Below are 16866 nucleotides of genomic sequence, written 5' to 3'. Positions count from 1 at the left end.
GGTTGACTCCGCCTACTTAGGGCTTCTCTGCAACTCTGCAGAATCCTATGGGTGACGTCACGGACCCTACGTCCATTTATATATACAATCTATGGCTAGAACTAGCTAGATCTGATAGATTTGGACATAAACGCAAGTGAAGTCTAACCGGACGTGAGAGAGAGATCAGAGATCAGATCAGCTGCTGCTGACGGAGAACACGCAGCTCTTCCGGATCACTGCTCCGCCGCTGTGACGGACCCTTGAGCGGAGCAAAATACACTAAGAGTTAGACCCAGGGCCGTCCCTGGCCAACTTGGGGCCCAAAGCGACATTGTGAGATGAGGACGTAACTGTATTAGGACGTCTGCATTTAGGACGTCTGCATTTAGCACGTCTGCATTTCCTGCCAAATACTAGCCTCAAAAAGATTAAAATATAATTAATGCAAATAAACAGTGGCGGCTGTTTTTAGGTGGGGCTGTGGAAATGGTGAACAAAGAATACTAGGGGGGATTTGGGGGGATGTTCCCCCGGTACATTTTTTTGAGAAAAGACCCCTTAAATTATGACTTCTGGTGATGTTAGAGGGAGGGGGGGAAAGGACAAATTGAGGCTTAAAAATATGAGAAGACTGATCAATACCTCCATAATCTTCAGTGTGGTTAGCTATGAATCTTCCAAAACTTCCAAACAACAGTACAGTAGGCCCACACAAACTGCAGAACACCGGGGCTTTGGGAACACTCAAAATTAGTTAAAATGATTTCATTCCCATTTAACCTGTTAAGGGGCTTTTTTTCCCCCCGTTTCTGTGTCTTAGGGCTTCTTAAAATATAATAAACTATTCATGTGTCCTACTAATTTAACGGGAAGAAACTCAGGTAACTGATGATATGAACCATGTTTACCAAAACAAAACACAAGTCTCACAAGAAGCGTCTAAATGAGCCCTGAGCGAAAAAATGCTAACGCACTCTAGGTATAAATCAATCGATATACTTATCGGATATGCAAAAACAAGCTTAGCTAACAAGCTGAGATTCCACAGATTCTAGAAATATAAGTATCATCACTGAGCGATCAGAACTCGCGACAGGGGAAGCAAATACAGACATCACACGACGTAGCTTTAGGTAGCAAAACACGGAGAAAAAACGAGGCTGAAGGTTAATCCATAGGTTAATCCAATTTGTCTGTCACTTTGAAAAAATGATTGATAATCCATAATTCAATTTTTATATCAAAAACTGAGTTTTCATAATAGCTGCTAATGATAGCTTCCAGAGTGTATGACAGCTTCCTGTTTTGTCTCCTTGGATACGAGTCCAAACAACACACAGATTGCACCGGGTGCTGGCGTAGGCGCCCCTGTGACCATCAGATTTGACGACGCTGATTGGCTGAAATTATGTTTCGGCGGCATAGTTTAAAGATAGCAACAGTTGGCTTCTGCTGCACTTGCTGCACTCTCGTCTGGGCGCTGTGCATAGCGCCCAGACGAGTGAGGTTAATGATACACGAGCAAGGCCAGGCAGGAAACATGTGACTTATCTCAGACATCGTAACACAATTTTAAATGAGATTTTAGATAGATAGATAGATAGATAGAATTTTATTTGTCATTGTACAAGTACAACGAAATATTGCAGATTATACATTTTACTGATACCAATTATATAATATTTACCTTGTTTTTTTTTTTAATGTGGGAAGAGGGGGGGCGGCGCCCCTATGGGCTGGCCGCCACTGCAAATAAACTACTTTTACTAATAATAATAATCATAATCAATTCAATAATATAAATACTATATTATTTTATTATAATATAGTTGTAATATAGTCAAGACAAAACATGCTTATGACATGCTCAAAAACTGATATTTCTTAAATCTGTATTCAAATGTAGTTCCCTCTGTCAGCAATGTATCAACAACTACACACATTTCTATCAGTATTTCTCTGTGTTGTGGTTGACATGATGATGACTGCAGGAGTTAAGGGGAGAGGCTGAGCGTCACCATGAAATGTGCAAATTTACATAAAAATTAATAAAAGGGGAAAATATTCTCCATGTTTTTTAGGCTGTAAACTTTAACTGTTATGTAAGCCAATACGTTACAATACTGTACGTTAGCAGATAAAAGGCATCACATACTTGAATGAATGGTAAATAAAGAATGCTGGAAATAACTGCATCTCCATTAGCCTGTATGCTCTGCAGAGACTGCCTTCCTCGTGTCGTGAAGCAGCTGATGTTTTAATATGACAATTTGACTTATACAACATTTGCAAGTTGTACATTTGACTCATACAATAACCCACCTTCGAGTGATGCTCTAGTTTCTTCATGTTTTGTTTTTTTCCCCTCTTGCTTGCGCCGGACTGAAACTGTCTTTTCACCGACATCTCTTCACCTGCACTAGTGGCCGTATCAAAGCCGTGATTGGTCAGATGTCGATTCATTGCAACGGTGTCGGGTTACAGACGTGCTCCCCTTATCACCTCTCACTCTCGCGTGTCAGCGGGGATGGGGGGTGCGCGGAGAACTGCGTTGAGAACTGCGCTGAGAACTGTGCACAAGCCGAGCTCATAAGCCGAGGCCCCCTGCGCGAGGCCCCCTGCGCAATGTGAGGCCCCATGCAGCCTGCATGATCGGCCTGTAGGGAGGGACGGCCCTGGTTAGAACTAACACACTTAGCTAGTTTATCTACTCTGTACTGTAACTAGCTAAACTAGTTATAAATATATGTATGCTTTACTGTCGGGTCACTTATTACAGGTTCAGCGAGCTGCACGAGACTGACGGGCTGTCAGGAGAGGGAGAGGAAAAGGGAGCACCCCGTTTATTTTTCCCATTTTATTATCCAGAATTACTGTAAACGTTTGAATAAAGTAGTTAATCTACTATTAGTAGTTTGTTTAAATGCATTACTTATGTTTTTTTTTCATTATCATAAAATAAATCGCACGTACCCCCTGCAGTACTCCAACGTACCCCTAGGGGTCCGCGTACCCCCATTTGAGAACCACTGGTCTAGAGAACAACAACTGTAAACCGAGAGCAGCAGGAAGCAGCTTTGATTTGCAGCCTTGCATAGCTATTCTATTCAGTTTACATAAAAAAGGGGAACGTGGGACATTGGATAGGAAGTGTGTTATGGAAACCATCATTTTCTGCAAAAGAAATGTGTAAGATATAATATTAGACCTTATAAACTACGAAGTGTCCTGCAGAAAGTCTCTGATCTTCAAATGCACAGACATCTTCTCTGCATGATTCCAATAAAAAATCATGTATTTATTTTCAGCACTCAATTACTTTTCCTGTATTTAAGATATTACACTACGTTTATGACACACATTTTTCCACAGGACACTGATGGTAGTGCAGGCCTGACTTTAGTGTGTAATTCAGGCATACAGAGCTCTGAGTATAGTCACAGTGTCCCCGGCAGAGTTGGGTAATAATATTACTGTTGTCGGTAACGGAGTAGTGTAACGCGCTACTTTTATAATTCAGTAATCACACTACAGTTACTAACATTGTCCCGACACGCGTTACTTCGTTACTTACTAAAATCAGTCATAATCAAACCTCAACAAACACCTGCAGAGAACACATGCTAAGGTGAAGCTAACGCACAGCTATTTGTTGTTTGTTTATATCACGTAGTCTGTTCTTCTTCTCTGTTTTCCGGTTGTTGCCTGTTTTGAATGACGAATACACACTACCGCCGCCTGCTGGTAAGGAGTTTTATTGCCACTCACGCATGCGCAGTTCGTACGTGCTCGGCTGAAGTCTTTGCGGTGTCTGGTTCCAGTGCAACACATGGCCAACACGCAGGAGAACACGCTGACGCAACAGCGTGAGCAGAGATAGACTGCGCAAAATATACAGATAGCAGGAGACAGAGGACAGCCACGGTCAGATAGCAGGAGACAGAGGACAGCCACGGTCAGATAGCAGGAGACAGAGGACAGCCATGGTCAGATAGCAGGAGACAGAGGACAGCCACGGTCAGATAGCAGGAGACAGAGGACAGCCACGGTCAGATAGCAGGAGACAGAGGACAGCCACGGTCAGATAGCAGGAGACAGAGGACAGCCACGGTCAGATAGCAGGAGACAGAGGACAGCCACGGTCAGATAGCAGGAGACAGAGGACAGCCACGGTCAGATAGCAGGAGACAGAGGACAGCCACGGTCAGATAGGAAAACATTCAGGAGCTATCTGGATCAGTCTTATGCGACAATGGAAACTGAACTAAAGAGAACATTTGAAACTTTAGCAGTCTGCGTGATCTGCCTGCAGGGAGGGGCGGGCCGGCCCTGCGAGTAAAGTAACGAGTAAAGTAACGAGTTACTTTATGTAGAGAGTAACGAAGTAGTGTAATATATTACTTTTTTTTAGTAACGACCCCATCTCTGGTCCCCGGTGCTCAGTAAGCAGCAATAAAAAGAAGACAGAGTGAACCAACACAGCCTAAATGAAGTCTTTAAATCAGAACTGCATGACAACTGTAACAATACTAAACAAGAGATGTCTCGGACAAGAGAAGTTCATTTTAGAATTTGAAAGTAGGCATGTAAGCTTGTTAGTGTCTGACTTTTATCTTGTTTTGTCAACAAAAAGGGGTCACTCCACCAAGATCAACTTCTATGTTATGGGAAGTATTGCTTTGAAATACTGTAGTTGTATTATGTCTACAAAAACACCATGATGTCAGCTTGTATGTACAATAGAAATCCCTCGTTACAAACAGTGAGCGGTGAGTTTGAGGGACATGAGTAGAGTTACTGAGTGAGAGGAGTTCAGACCAGGGGTTAAAGTGCCTACAGGAAACCTGACTGACTGACAGTGGGAGTATGTCCCCGGCGTCAACGGCAAACCTCACTCCTGGTCCAATAAGCATCAGAACAGATGATGAACAGCTGTTTAACATATCTAGCCCCAGCAGGAAGAAACCTGAGGGTACAGATCTGTTTCTTTTTGTACATTTTGCAAATCAATAGCATTTGTACTAACTTTGCAACTGTATGTCCAAATAGTAATTAGATACATTTCTGTAATTGCCCTTTAATTCCATCACACATCAAGGAGATGCATGGTTATTAATGAATAGTTTTAATGATCCTCAAGACTGTCTTAATATTCACACCAGCTTTGTGGATATGGTGACTTTTCCTTTGGACATTTTGCACTCTGTGTTTTACATCATGTTGAGGTACGTATTTTTATTTATATTCCAAACAAACTAATGCTGCTGCTTTGATATAACGTGCATCCTGTACAGCTGAAGAACAATTCTATAACTGTTTAGAAGTAAAACATGAATGAGTGAAAGTTACCTAAAAGAGGGAGGAGCAAATGAGACAAATATTAGATTTGTCTCATTTCCGTCTTCTTTTAACAGACATGTTGACAGCGTACCAACCCAACACAGCATCTCCAGTGTGTGTCCCCACGGCAGCAGGCGGCACAGTATACAGTAGATAACACATCAATTGCGTTCGGGATTAGACCCTGCACTGTAAACTACACTGTGCTGTCTAATGGAGTCCTGTTTGATGGAAGCTGAACAGACGTCAGTTACTTCTGTGCAGACCAATTCTGGCAAATGTAGTAAATGCACTGAAAAAACTGAAACGTTGCCGTTTATTAAATGTATTATGTCATCAAAGTACACATAACTGTATTAGGATGGTTGAAAGCAATAATTAAGTTTAAAAATATTAGGTTCAACTTAATATAATTGCTTTCAACTAACCTAATAGAGTTATGTGAAATGTGTTGACATCATACATGTAATTAAACGCTTCAGTTGTTTCAGCTTGTGTTGTGTATCTGCTTTCAGTGAAGCTTGGGTCAAGACCCCTTTAAGATCTGGACCCTCAACTCTTGACACCAGCGAGCACTGGATGTCCCCAGCATGCCTCCTCCTGTAGATAGACCCCCTACCTTCCTCGTAGCCCCAGTCCAGCTCGTCTTTCCCCGGGGTATAATCAGACTCCTCGCTCACGTTGTCGGCCATGGTGCTTTGCAGTCTGCTCGTAAAACCAGTCTGTCCTCCCAGTCCTCTCCCAGCCTCACTAGTTTCTCTCTGCAGTGTGCTGGATGGATTCCCTCTGCCTTGTCTTTACTCTTTCTTCAGTCTTCTTACTCTTTGTATTTCCTGCATCCCTCATCTACTGTCACTCACTGATGTGTGTGGAGCTGTGTGTATCTCTCTTTCTTCTGTTGCTCCTCCTCTTTCTCTCTCTCCTTTGCTCTGCTGTTATCTCTCTCTCTCTCTCTCTCTCTGTCTCTCTCTCTTTCTCTCTCTCTGTCTTCCTCTCCTCATACTTCCTTTCTTTCCCTCTGTCTCTCTCTCTTTCTCTCTCTCTCTGTCTCTCTCTCTTTCTCTCTCTCTCTTTCTCTCTCTCTGTCTTCCTCTCCTCTTACTTCCTTTCTCTCTCTCTGTCTTCCTCTCCTCATACTTCCTTTCTTTCCCTCTGTCTCTCTCTCTCTGTCTCTCTCTTTTTCTCTCTCTCTCTCTGTCTCTCTCTTTCCCTCTCTCTGTCTTCCTCTCCTCTTACTTCCTTTCTCTCTCTCTCTCTCTCTCTCTCTCTCTCTCTGTCTCTCTCTTTCTTTCTCTATCTCTGTCTCTCTCTGTCTCTCTCTTTCTCTCTCTCTCTCTCTGTCTCTCTCTCTCAATTCAATTCAATTCAATTCAAAGGGGCTTTATTGGCATGAAAGTTAAATTAAACAATGTTGCCAAAGCATCACAATACAAAATAATTAACAACATTAACATAGATTTCAAATGTTTACATATTATTGATGATATATATACAGTGATATAATTACATTTCAACGTGTGTGTGTGTGTGTGTGTGTGTGTGTGTGTGTGTGTGTGTGTGTGTGTGTGTGTGTGTGTGTGTGTGTGTGTGTGTGTGTGTGTGTGTGTGTGTGTGTGTGTGTGTGTGTGTGTGTGTGTGTGTGTGTGTGTGTGTGTGTGTGTGTGTGTGTGTGTGTGTGTGTGTGTGTGTGTGTGTGTGTGTGTGTGTGTGTGTGTGTGTGTGTGTCTCAGGTTGTGGCATGTGTATACATATTGGGCAGCAAGATGTGCCTTGTCTCCTTCTCCTAGCAGTACTTACTCTCAGTCTTGAGAGGTCATCAACCTCCTTGAAACCTGGGATTACAGAGTTCAACTTGTTCCAGTAAACGCTCCTTGGAAGTGCATCTCTGTCTCGGTCTCACCTGTCGTACAGTGACCACATGTTCTGTTCTCTTTTGGTTGCCAGGATCTTTTGAGTCTTCCTGTTTCGATTGCCAGTCTGTGGTCACTGAGCCTGTACTTGGTTAGGATCTGTCTCTGCTTTCTATCTCTGACAGTAGAGAGATATTCTGCCAGCTCGTACTCTCTGTTCAGAGCCAGGTAACATTCTAATCTGCTTTGGCTTCTCGTCTCGTCTTCCCAATGTTGTAAATAGTTGTCTTTACATTGTGCTATAATGCGTTTGACTGCGATTGGTGTTTGGAGAGTAGTGCTGCTGAGAGACTGGTCAGAGTGGCTCTGAGAGGGGGCAGCTAGCCTCAGCACCAGCTGCCATAGGGGACTCTTCTCTGGGTCAGCTCTTGGCTCTGAGAGGGGGCAGCTAGCCTCAGCACCAGCTGCCATAGGGGACTCTTCTCTGGGTCAGCTCTTGGCTCTGAGAGGGGGCAGCTAGCCTCAGCACCAGCTGACATAGGGGACTCTTCTCTGGGTCAGCTCTTGGCTCTGAGAGGGGGCAGCTAGCCTCAGCACCAGCTGCCATAGGGGACTCTTCTCTGGGTCAGCTCTTGGCTCTGAGAGGGGGCAGCTAGCCTCAGCACCAGCTGACATAGGGGACTCTTCTCTGGGTCAGCTCTTGGCTCTGAGAGGGGGCAGCTAGCCTCAGAGCCAGCTGCCATAGGGGACTCTTTTCTGGGGTCAGCTCTTGGCTCTGGAGGGCTTTGGAGTGGAGGGTGTCTCGGGGACTGGATCTAAGGTGGTTAAAGAATGTTAGTGCTCTCTTTTGAGTGTTGATGATCAGTGGGTATCTGCCTAATTCTGCTCTACATGCATTTGTTGGTGTTTTTCTCTGAACACGTATATGTATATATATGTATCTGCAGAACTCTGCATGTAAAGACTCTGCTGGATGTTTGTCCCAGCGGGCATAGCTCTGGTGACTGAGTGGACCCCATACTTCACTACCGTACAGCGCAATGGGCTGGATCACACTATCAAAGATTTTGAGCCAGATTTTAACTGGAATTTGGACATTATAAAATGTTCTCTTAATTGCATTTAGAGCTCTCTGGCTTTTTCTTTGAGTGCATTCACTGCCATGTTGAAACTTCCCGATGCTGTTATGGTTAACCCGAGGTAGGTGTAACTCATACTATGTTCCATGATATGATTGTTTATGGTAAACTGGTATTTGTTCTCCTGACATCTGGGGCGTTTTTGGAAAACCATGACATTAGTTGTCTTCATATTGACTGCCAGGGCCCAGTCCTTACAGTACTGGTCTACTATGTCCAGCTGCTGTTGGAGTCCTTGTTCAGTAGGAGACAGCAGAACAAGGTCATCAGCATAAAGCAGACACTTCACCTCTCTCTCTAGGAGGGAGAGGCCAGGAGCAGCACATCTCTCTCTCTCTCTCTCTCTCTCTCTCTCTCTCTCTAGGAGGGAGAGGCCAGGAGCACTCTCTCTCTCTCTCTCTCTATCTAGGAGGGAGAGGCCAGGAGCAGCACAGTGATCCAACTGAACAGCAAGTTCATTTATATATATATTAAATAAAGTGGGACTTAAATTGCAACCCTGACGAACGCCTCTTCTCTGGGTGAAGAATTCAGTTTGTTTGTCTCCAATTTTAACAGCACATTTATTCTCTAAATACATTGATTTAACCAGATCGTACATTTTGCCCCCTATACCACAATGTAGAAGTCTATAATAGAGCCCTTCGTGCCAAATAGAGTCGAAAGCTTTTTTGAAATCAATGAAACAAGTGAATATCTTACCATGTTGTGTTTGGTGTACATGTTTGTTAACTAAAGTGTGAAGGGTATACACATGGTCGGTGGTGCGGTGTTTTGGAAGGAAGCCAATTTGATTTTTACTCAAGATGGATTGTTGGTTAAGGAAATCTTGTATTCTTTTATTTAGAATGCTACAGCATAATGTCCCCAGACAGCTGCTGACACAGATGCCACGGTAGTTATTAGGGTCTGATTTGTCTCCACTCTTGTGAATGGGGGAAATGAGCCCTTTGCACCAGATGAAAACATCCTGACTGCAATACGATGCTGAACAGCTTGAACACTGTCCCTGCATCTCTGGGGTGCTGCATCGGAGCATTTCCTTTTTAATGTTGTCTGGGCCACAAGCTTTCCTTGGCCGGAGAGATTGTGTCTGTGTGGTCAACTCTTCCCAAGTCATTGGGAAATCAAGAGGGTTTTGGTTGTCTTTAATAGTTTCTTCTAATGTTTGGAGTTTCTCTTTTTTAATACACTGATTTGAATTTATTAGATTTATTGGTATGTCTTTGTACAAACTTTCAAAATGTTCTCTCCAGATGTCACCGTTTTGGATGGGTAATGCTTGTGGTTGTTTTGTGTTGAAGTTGTTCCACAGATCCCAGAATTGATTTTGATCAATGGCTTTCTCAATATCCTCAAGTTTCATGTGGGTATAATTTTGTTTTTTGTTCCTTATTGTACATTTATATTTGTTTAAGACGTGTGAGGAAATATTTGTATGTATTCATGTTAGTAAACTATCAAGATGCTTAAAAAGGGAAAATGATTTGGGTAAGAAAACTGTGAACTGTTTTTGGGGCCTGTGAACATTTGGTTTTGTGAGGACAAAGGAAGAGGGGGAAGGTGTGGAGTTAACATACAGTCATCTCAGATCCCTGTGATAATGAAGCTGAGCCACTGGGATTGGGGAATTTAAGCAGCCAATCACTGGTCTGGAAGGGAGGCGCAGATAACTCCTCCTTTGGTCAGCGAGGTATTTAGACAGGAACCCCGCTGTGTGCTCTCTCTCTCTTCTCGTGCCGCTTGGACTGGAGGTCGTGGCGGCCTGTGGGCAGGAGCCAGGAGTAGGCCAAACTCCTGACATTACACATATGATACGATATGGTTGTGTATGGTAATGTATTTGATTGTATTGCATTGTATATTACCATTAAAGTGGATTATTGTTTAACGGTTAAGTGTATGCTCTGGATTTCCTTCATGTAAGATAACAGCTTGTTTAGGGACGCGGGGAGATTTGGAAATGCGGCCTAGTTATCATTAATATCTCCTAACAAATGGTGATCTCGACGCCGAATAAACATGAGCTGTGGAAGGATTCAGGCGACCAGACTGGGTCGGGAACAAACACTTTTAGACGCCTCGGACAATAGCAGGGCCCTGCGCCACTACAAATAAGGTAACGAAACTGTAGGATTGTCTGTAGGCGTTTCAGAGTGTTTTTGAAGTTTGAATGGAGTATACGATGCATATTGTACCATGTTAGGAAAGTAGGAAACACGTGAAAGTTGATCGTAAGGTACAGAGAGTCCTGCGTGACGAGATATAAAGCAGTTAGCGTGGATCTCAGGTAGTTTATTCCTGAAGTGGCGTGGAGACGGTGCAGTTCGTGGGTGGTACGGTGTAATTCCTACACGACGAAACCTGGATGCTCGATATTTTCAGATCGAGCCACCGTTTAAAACTGGGGGTAAATAACAGTCTAAGGCCAAATAAGCGAAAGTGTCAGCGGACTGGTATATGTTAAATCCTTGGGAGAGAGCGCTAACGTCACCTACATTGTGACGAGACCGGCTCTCGTTTCCCTTGTCTGTAAAAATTAATTTGAAAGGCTGACGTAAACATAACGTTGATCGCAAGGTAGGCAGAGAGTCCTGCGTGACGACATATGAAGCACGTTATCAAGCTAGACAAACTGTACGGGGAATAAATCTGTGTGATTTTTACCTGAATAACCTGTGTGAGCATTGTCTGTGGAAATCAGACGTTCGCTCAGAAGAGTGAAGCTCATTTGTGCTCTGCTGCTGCCATCTAGTGGCTGAAAGGGGGGGAAGCACGTTAATTAAGTCAGATAAATAAAAGCGAAGTCAATATATTGCGTATATTTAAATAAATGAGCTGTCTGTAGGTTGTCATTGTTGATTAGTACAGACCTTGTTTTATGTTGGTAAATGTAATGGTACAAAAGCAAGCTATTCATCACAATTGTATTTTTAGGTTATGAATAAAACAAAAAGTAGTATCCTATGGGATAAGCAGAAAGGTTTTTGAATGCTTGTCAGTTATGACAGGGGTGCTTATGCCCGCTTAGGTTTTCGATGTGCGCCATCACGTTAAAACAGGATTGGTGGCATTTTCAGTTCATTGCTTGCTTCCACACGCCTTCCCCCTCCTTGTCTCTTTCACGACTATAGTTAATGCATTAGACCGATTGTCAACTTGCCGTGTTTCTAGAACTCGGACTCGCTGTTCCGGAACGGCCTTTCAAAATAAAAGCCAAAGGCCGCTGTTCGCCAGAGATGCCTTCACAATAAAACAGTAATTACCTTAACAATATATTTAACTTATATTGCGTCTTTAAATATTGATTTTAATTCATTACATATCTAACCTGCTTGTAACACAACTTTGATAAACAATTTCAAAAATAATAGGATAAGCAAGTGGTTAAAGGAGGTTTCCTGTCTGGCTCATTTGATTTAGAACTGAAGTAAGGGAGAATAGTGTTTTATGAGTCATTCCTCATGGTTTCTAAAGATAAATCATCAGTTTGTCTGGACTTTGATATAGAGATAGGATCATGGTGGACCTTTTTTGGTTTCAAATTAGAGAAGAGTTTAAAGATGAAGTAAGCAGGACTTCAACTGGCCAAAAGACATTTTAAAGTTTAATATTCTTGGTTAGCAAACAAGACATCTGATTATTATGTCACACATGATAATCTTGTTATAGAAACTAGCTTAAAATATTGGAGAAAATATGTAGATGTTCTTTCGTAGTGTGTGGAATATGTGATGCTGGAAACATGTACGTTTTTCAATGTATAGGAGAAAATGGTTTCCTGAAAGAGTTATGTTGGGTAAATATGTAGATGAAACAATTTTTAGAGTGAGTTTTTGTAATATCATTTGTAGACATCAATTATGTTGTTTAGATGGCATTTAACAATTAAGACAGATAGTATGATTACAAAGAGTCAGAGTGGAAAGGGTTGGATTTATTTAACCTCAGTGTGGTAGATTTTTTATAGGTAATGCGTCCCGAGACCTGGACTCCCCCTCTGAGTTAGAAAAGGCTACGATCCCGACCCTCCAAGCAGACAAAAGACCTAACCCAACGGGAGACTCCTCCTTCTCCATCGAACAGACAGAGAACCAGAGCTGAAACAACAACAACAAGACTGCAGCCAGAACTATCTCCACCTGTGGCATCCAGAACCAAACAGCATGCTGACGGGCAGAAATCTACGCTCATCAGTCCCTCAGACGGGACCATGAAGTTCCAAGCTGAGCACAAGAGCAAAGTGTGGGACATGAGAGCAGAATCCGCCCTACATAAAACAGCAGGGAGACTGTAAAGGAGGAGATGAAATGCAAAGCAGTGCAAGAACATTGGCATGAGGGGGCATGCAGATGTAACTGGGCCAATGGCTGACAGCGGATGAAGTTACAGCTGATGGACTGAAGAGAACACAGAATCAGAGGAGTTGGCATGGTCGATTAGAAGTGAGGAGGCCGGGGTCACGGCTTGAGAAAACCAGAGGAGGGGAAAAGGAAAACGGGAATGAGTGAGTTTACACATAAACACACTTATTCACAAAACGCACATTTAAAGCATAAATACGTAAAGACAGAAAGATTTATTAAATAAAAAATAGCAGTAAACTATTAGAGTAAAATGAGAACACACTGAGGGTTAAAGGGGGCCACATGACAGAGTACAACCATATTCTTCAATCTTTTCATCATGTTAACAAAATATTCTTTGACATTTTTTATTCACGTGTGAATAAGGTAGTGGGATAGTTTTAGGAACCACTCTATAAGACAAATCTTTATCTGTATGGATAATGTTAAAGGGAGAGCTGGTGCCAAGCCAGATATCGTATTCCAATCTAAATAATTGATTTCACCATTGTAGCATAGTTATTACCATAGGAAATATGAAATGACTTCTGTTTTTAAATCCTTGATAAAGGAGGGAGTAGTTGTTGCATGTTCGGACATCCAGGGTTCCACACACTGCTAAAGAGTTTAACATTGATTTTTAGGTAGACCAGAATTGAAGACGTGTGGTTGTTATACCATTGTTATCGTGAACAAAAGATAAATATAAATAAGTGAAGATAAGAAGATGTATTGACCATAAATTAGTCAATTGGTAAATAAAAATAGCGGAAAAGAGGAGAACTATTAAAGTGAAGTGGAAAATCAGTCTAATACACACTGATAAAAAAAGGGGGGGGCATGAAGGAAGTATGCACTGGACTTTTTATTCGTGTGTGAATTTGGTAGTGTTTTAATTTGTTACAGTATTGATCAGTTCAAAGGGAGAGTTTTAGTAACAGCTCTATAAGATCAGATACATATTTATTTATATAGGTCATGTTGAAGGGAAAGCTGGTTCTAAACAAAATATAGTATTTCAATTTGAGGTACTGGTTTCATGTTCAGACACCCAGAGTTCCACGCACTGTTAAAGAGGGTAACATTGTTCTTTAAGTGCACCAGAATTGAAGATAAATTGATAGAATGAGTTATGGAATACATAGCAGATCTTTACAGATCCTAGTAATGTTTTGACACAAGATAGTGATGTACACATGTTTCTGAAATAGATCTTTTAGTCATTTTAATACTAATTAGGTGTAAATGAATTGCAGTAATAGTAATAGTACAATAAGGAAGTGACATTTTTTTGGCTAGACACTTTTCAGGGAATGTGGGAAACAGCAAGGAGGGGTTGGAGATATCTTGAACATTATAGTTGTAATTGTGAATTAATAAATGATGGCGCTCCATATATACAGATTTGTATAGACGGAGGATGCTGGCCTGTGCTGGAACATCAAAGTCTCTGCAGAGCACGACACATGGCCACAAAGACTGAGACCAACTGACCGACAGGGTAACTTGGGAAGGCACTGTCAATTACTGACTCTGCGGTGAACCTGACCAAACCTGACTTTACAACCTGACAGTGTGGGTGTGTGTGAGTGAGTGTATGTCTGCACCTGATCAGTGCAACTGCATGATTTAAAACGATGACTAATCAAGCATGTTTTGGACTAACACATTATTTTTGGGTGATAATAATGTGTGAAATGAGAGGTTTCCTAACATTGCACAAAAGGGGAAACCGTATCTAATCTGCTTGATGATGTTTCACTCCCACAGGAGGTGGCGGTTTGAAGAATGTGAAACTCAAACTATGACATTTGGAATTCTGTTTCTTTTAGGACTGAATGATGGAGAGAAACACTCTCAAGTGTTTACTGTGGGAAATGATGGATGTACATTTGGGAAAAAATGTTGGTATTGTCTTATAATCCATTATGACCTGAAGGTTTTCTTCCCATACAGGTTTTTGTTTACACATGAGATAATGTGTAAAAAAGGGGGAGTGTAAACTTTACAATGTACATTTTTCATTTAGGGACTGAAAGGAACCTGCTGGCCCAACTCCATTGTTCAATCTGATCATTGATTGACAGTTTTAGAATTGACCTGCTCCATATTTGGGGATAAGAGGCTGTTTGATGAATGTTGACATGTCTCTAGTATTGATTGAGTTATAGCGGGTAACACAGATAAAGAATCAGTGGCCAAGGGGCTACCAGAGAGATGTAAGTCCAGAATGAAATACTGGAGAGGCTGACCGGTGAGTAATGTTTCAACAGACAACATCATGTAACTAGCCTGGTAAAGAAGTAAGAGCCATAGACTTTATTGTTTAGGTCATTATGGGGATATACATTTCATCTACATTCATAATAGAAAGACATTTGATGACAGTTTGTTGGAATTCTGTATTCATTTTTTCAGCGGGATAATATCTAAGCACTGACGGGTAGAAGCAGTATCACCAGGAAGCCATTCACTTTGTTAGTATTGTGATTTTGGTTGTTTTTGAATCCATAAAATTAGTGTGTTTCTTTACCAGAAACATTAGCAGTTCAAATCATATTTTTAGATTTTTAATGGGATCTCAGGGATTTTATTTTTAAATAAACACAGACGCTTGTCAGAAATTCAGAGCTATTGAAATATGTTATTTAGTTTACCTAAAGATGTTGGGGTTCTTATTTAGTTGGCACAGTCCAAGTATTAAGATTCTGAAGCTGCACAATTAATTTAGAAAACCTGTTCACAGACGTCTGTTTTAAGACACCCCACCAACAGGCTCCAAGTGGCCTACGCACTGGTGGGTCAAACAGCCGAGGGCCCCGGAGCCCTGAGCGTAGGCTTGAGGGATTTGTATCAGATTTCTCCACACAGGTTGTGGATGCCAAAAGGGGGACCCGAGACGCAGGAGGCTGACTGTCAACCCCAGGCTCTCCGGCCCCGACCGAGTGACCCAGAGGACATCCATCCAGCAGTCGTCCCAGGAGGCATCATCATCGGAGCGGAGAAGGAGGATCGAGAGGACATCCATCCAGCAGTCGTCCCGGGAGGCATCATCATCGGACCGGAGAAGGAAGATCGGGAGGACATCTATTCAGCATCGACTCGGAAGCCGCCATCAGCAAGCCGGAGGAGAGGGAAGACATCTCTCTAGCAGGCAGCCCAGAAGCCGCCATCAGCGGATCAGAGGGGACAAAGACACGGCAAGCCAGGACGGCACAGGGGACTCCACTCTCCGCTGAAACAGGAGTGTGTGTTAAGTACAACAAGACGGTGTATGGAGCCAGCCAGGCCTGCCAAGCTATGGGCAGCCTCTACCATGACAGCTGCTTCACCTGCAGCGCCTGTAGTCGAAGGCTGAGAGGGAAGGCGTTCTACTATGACGCAGGAAGGGTTTTCTGTGAAGAGGACTTTCTGTACTCTGGGTTCCAGCAGTCTGCAGACAAGTGCAACGCAGGTGGACATCTAATCATGGACATGCAGGCCGGCAGGCCCTGGGGAAGTCTTACCGCCCCGGTTGCTTCCGCTGCGTCATCTGCAACGAGAGCCTGGACGGAGTGCCCTTCACTGTGGACACTGAGAATAAAATCTACTGTCTGAAAGACTACCACAGGGTCCTGGCGCCTAAATGTGCTGCGTGTAACCAGCCCATCCTGCCCTCAGAGATGGTCTGATGAAACCATTCGAGTTGTATCCGGAGAGGACGAGTATGGAGACTCAGCAGACAAGGATGCAGTTTTTTGCAAGTGCCTTGTGTAAATTGCACTCTTTTTTAAGAGTGCAAAAGGGGGAATTGTGAGGAAATATTTGTATGTATTCATGTTAGTAAACTATCAAGATGCTTAAAAAGGGAAAATGATTTGGGTAAGAAAACTGTGAACTGTTTTTGGGGCCTGTGAACATTTGGTTTTGTGAGGACAAAGGAAGAGGGGGAAGGTGTGGAGTTAACATACAGTCATCTCAGATCCCTGTGATAATGAAGCTGAGCCACTGGGATTGGGGAATTTAAGCAGCCAATCACTGGTCTGGAAGGGAGGCGCAGATAACTCCTCCTTTGGTCAGCGAGGTATTTAGACAGGAACCCCGCTGTGTGCTCTCTCTCTCTTCTCGTGCCGCTTGGACTGGAGGTCGTGGCGGCCTGTGGGCAGGAGCCAGGAGTAGGCCAAACTCCTGACATTACACATATGATACGATATGGTTGTGTATGGTAAT

General features: G+C 42.8%; 1 protein-coding gene across 2 annotated transcripts in view; it reads right to left on the bottom strand.

Annotated features, from left to right (window-relative positions):
- ca8 (carbonic anhydrase VIII) overlaps positions 1-6492 on the bottom strand; it is a 71734-nt gene extending 65242 nt beyond the window's left edge. Inside the window, exon 1 of one of the 2 annotated variants that reach the window (XR_004553755.2) lies at positions 5942-6492. Coding sequence is in view for 1 of the 2 variants with exons in the window: in XM_034103797.2 (XP_033959688.1) it covers positions 5942-6014 (73 nt within the window). In the remaining variant the exon portion in view is untranslated. The remainder of the gene's footprint in view (positions 1-5941) is intronic. The other variant, XM_034103797.2, reaches the window with a different exon arrangement.
- Between the last annotated feature and the right edge of the window lie 10374 nt (positions 6493-16866).

The sequence above is a fragment of the Pseudochaenichthys georgianus genome, chromosome 17 (genome assembly GCF_902827115.2).
Source record: "Pseudochaenichthys georgianus chromosome 17, fPseGeo1.2, whole genome shotgun sequence".
Classification (NCBI taxonomy): Eukaryota; Metazoa; Chordata; class Actinopteri; order Perciformes; family Channichthyidae; genus Pseudochaenichthys; species Pseudochaenichthys georgianus.
Note: the sequence above shows the minus strand (reverse complement) of the source record. Positions and strands in the feature narration are given on the sequence as shown.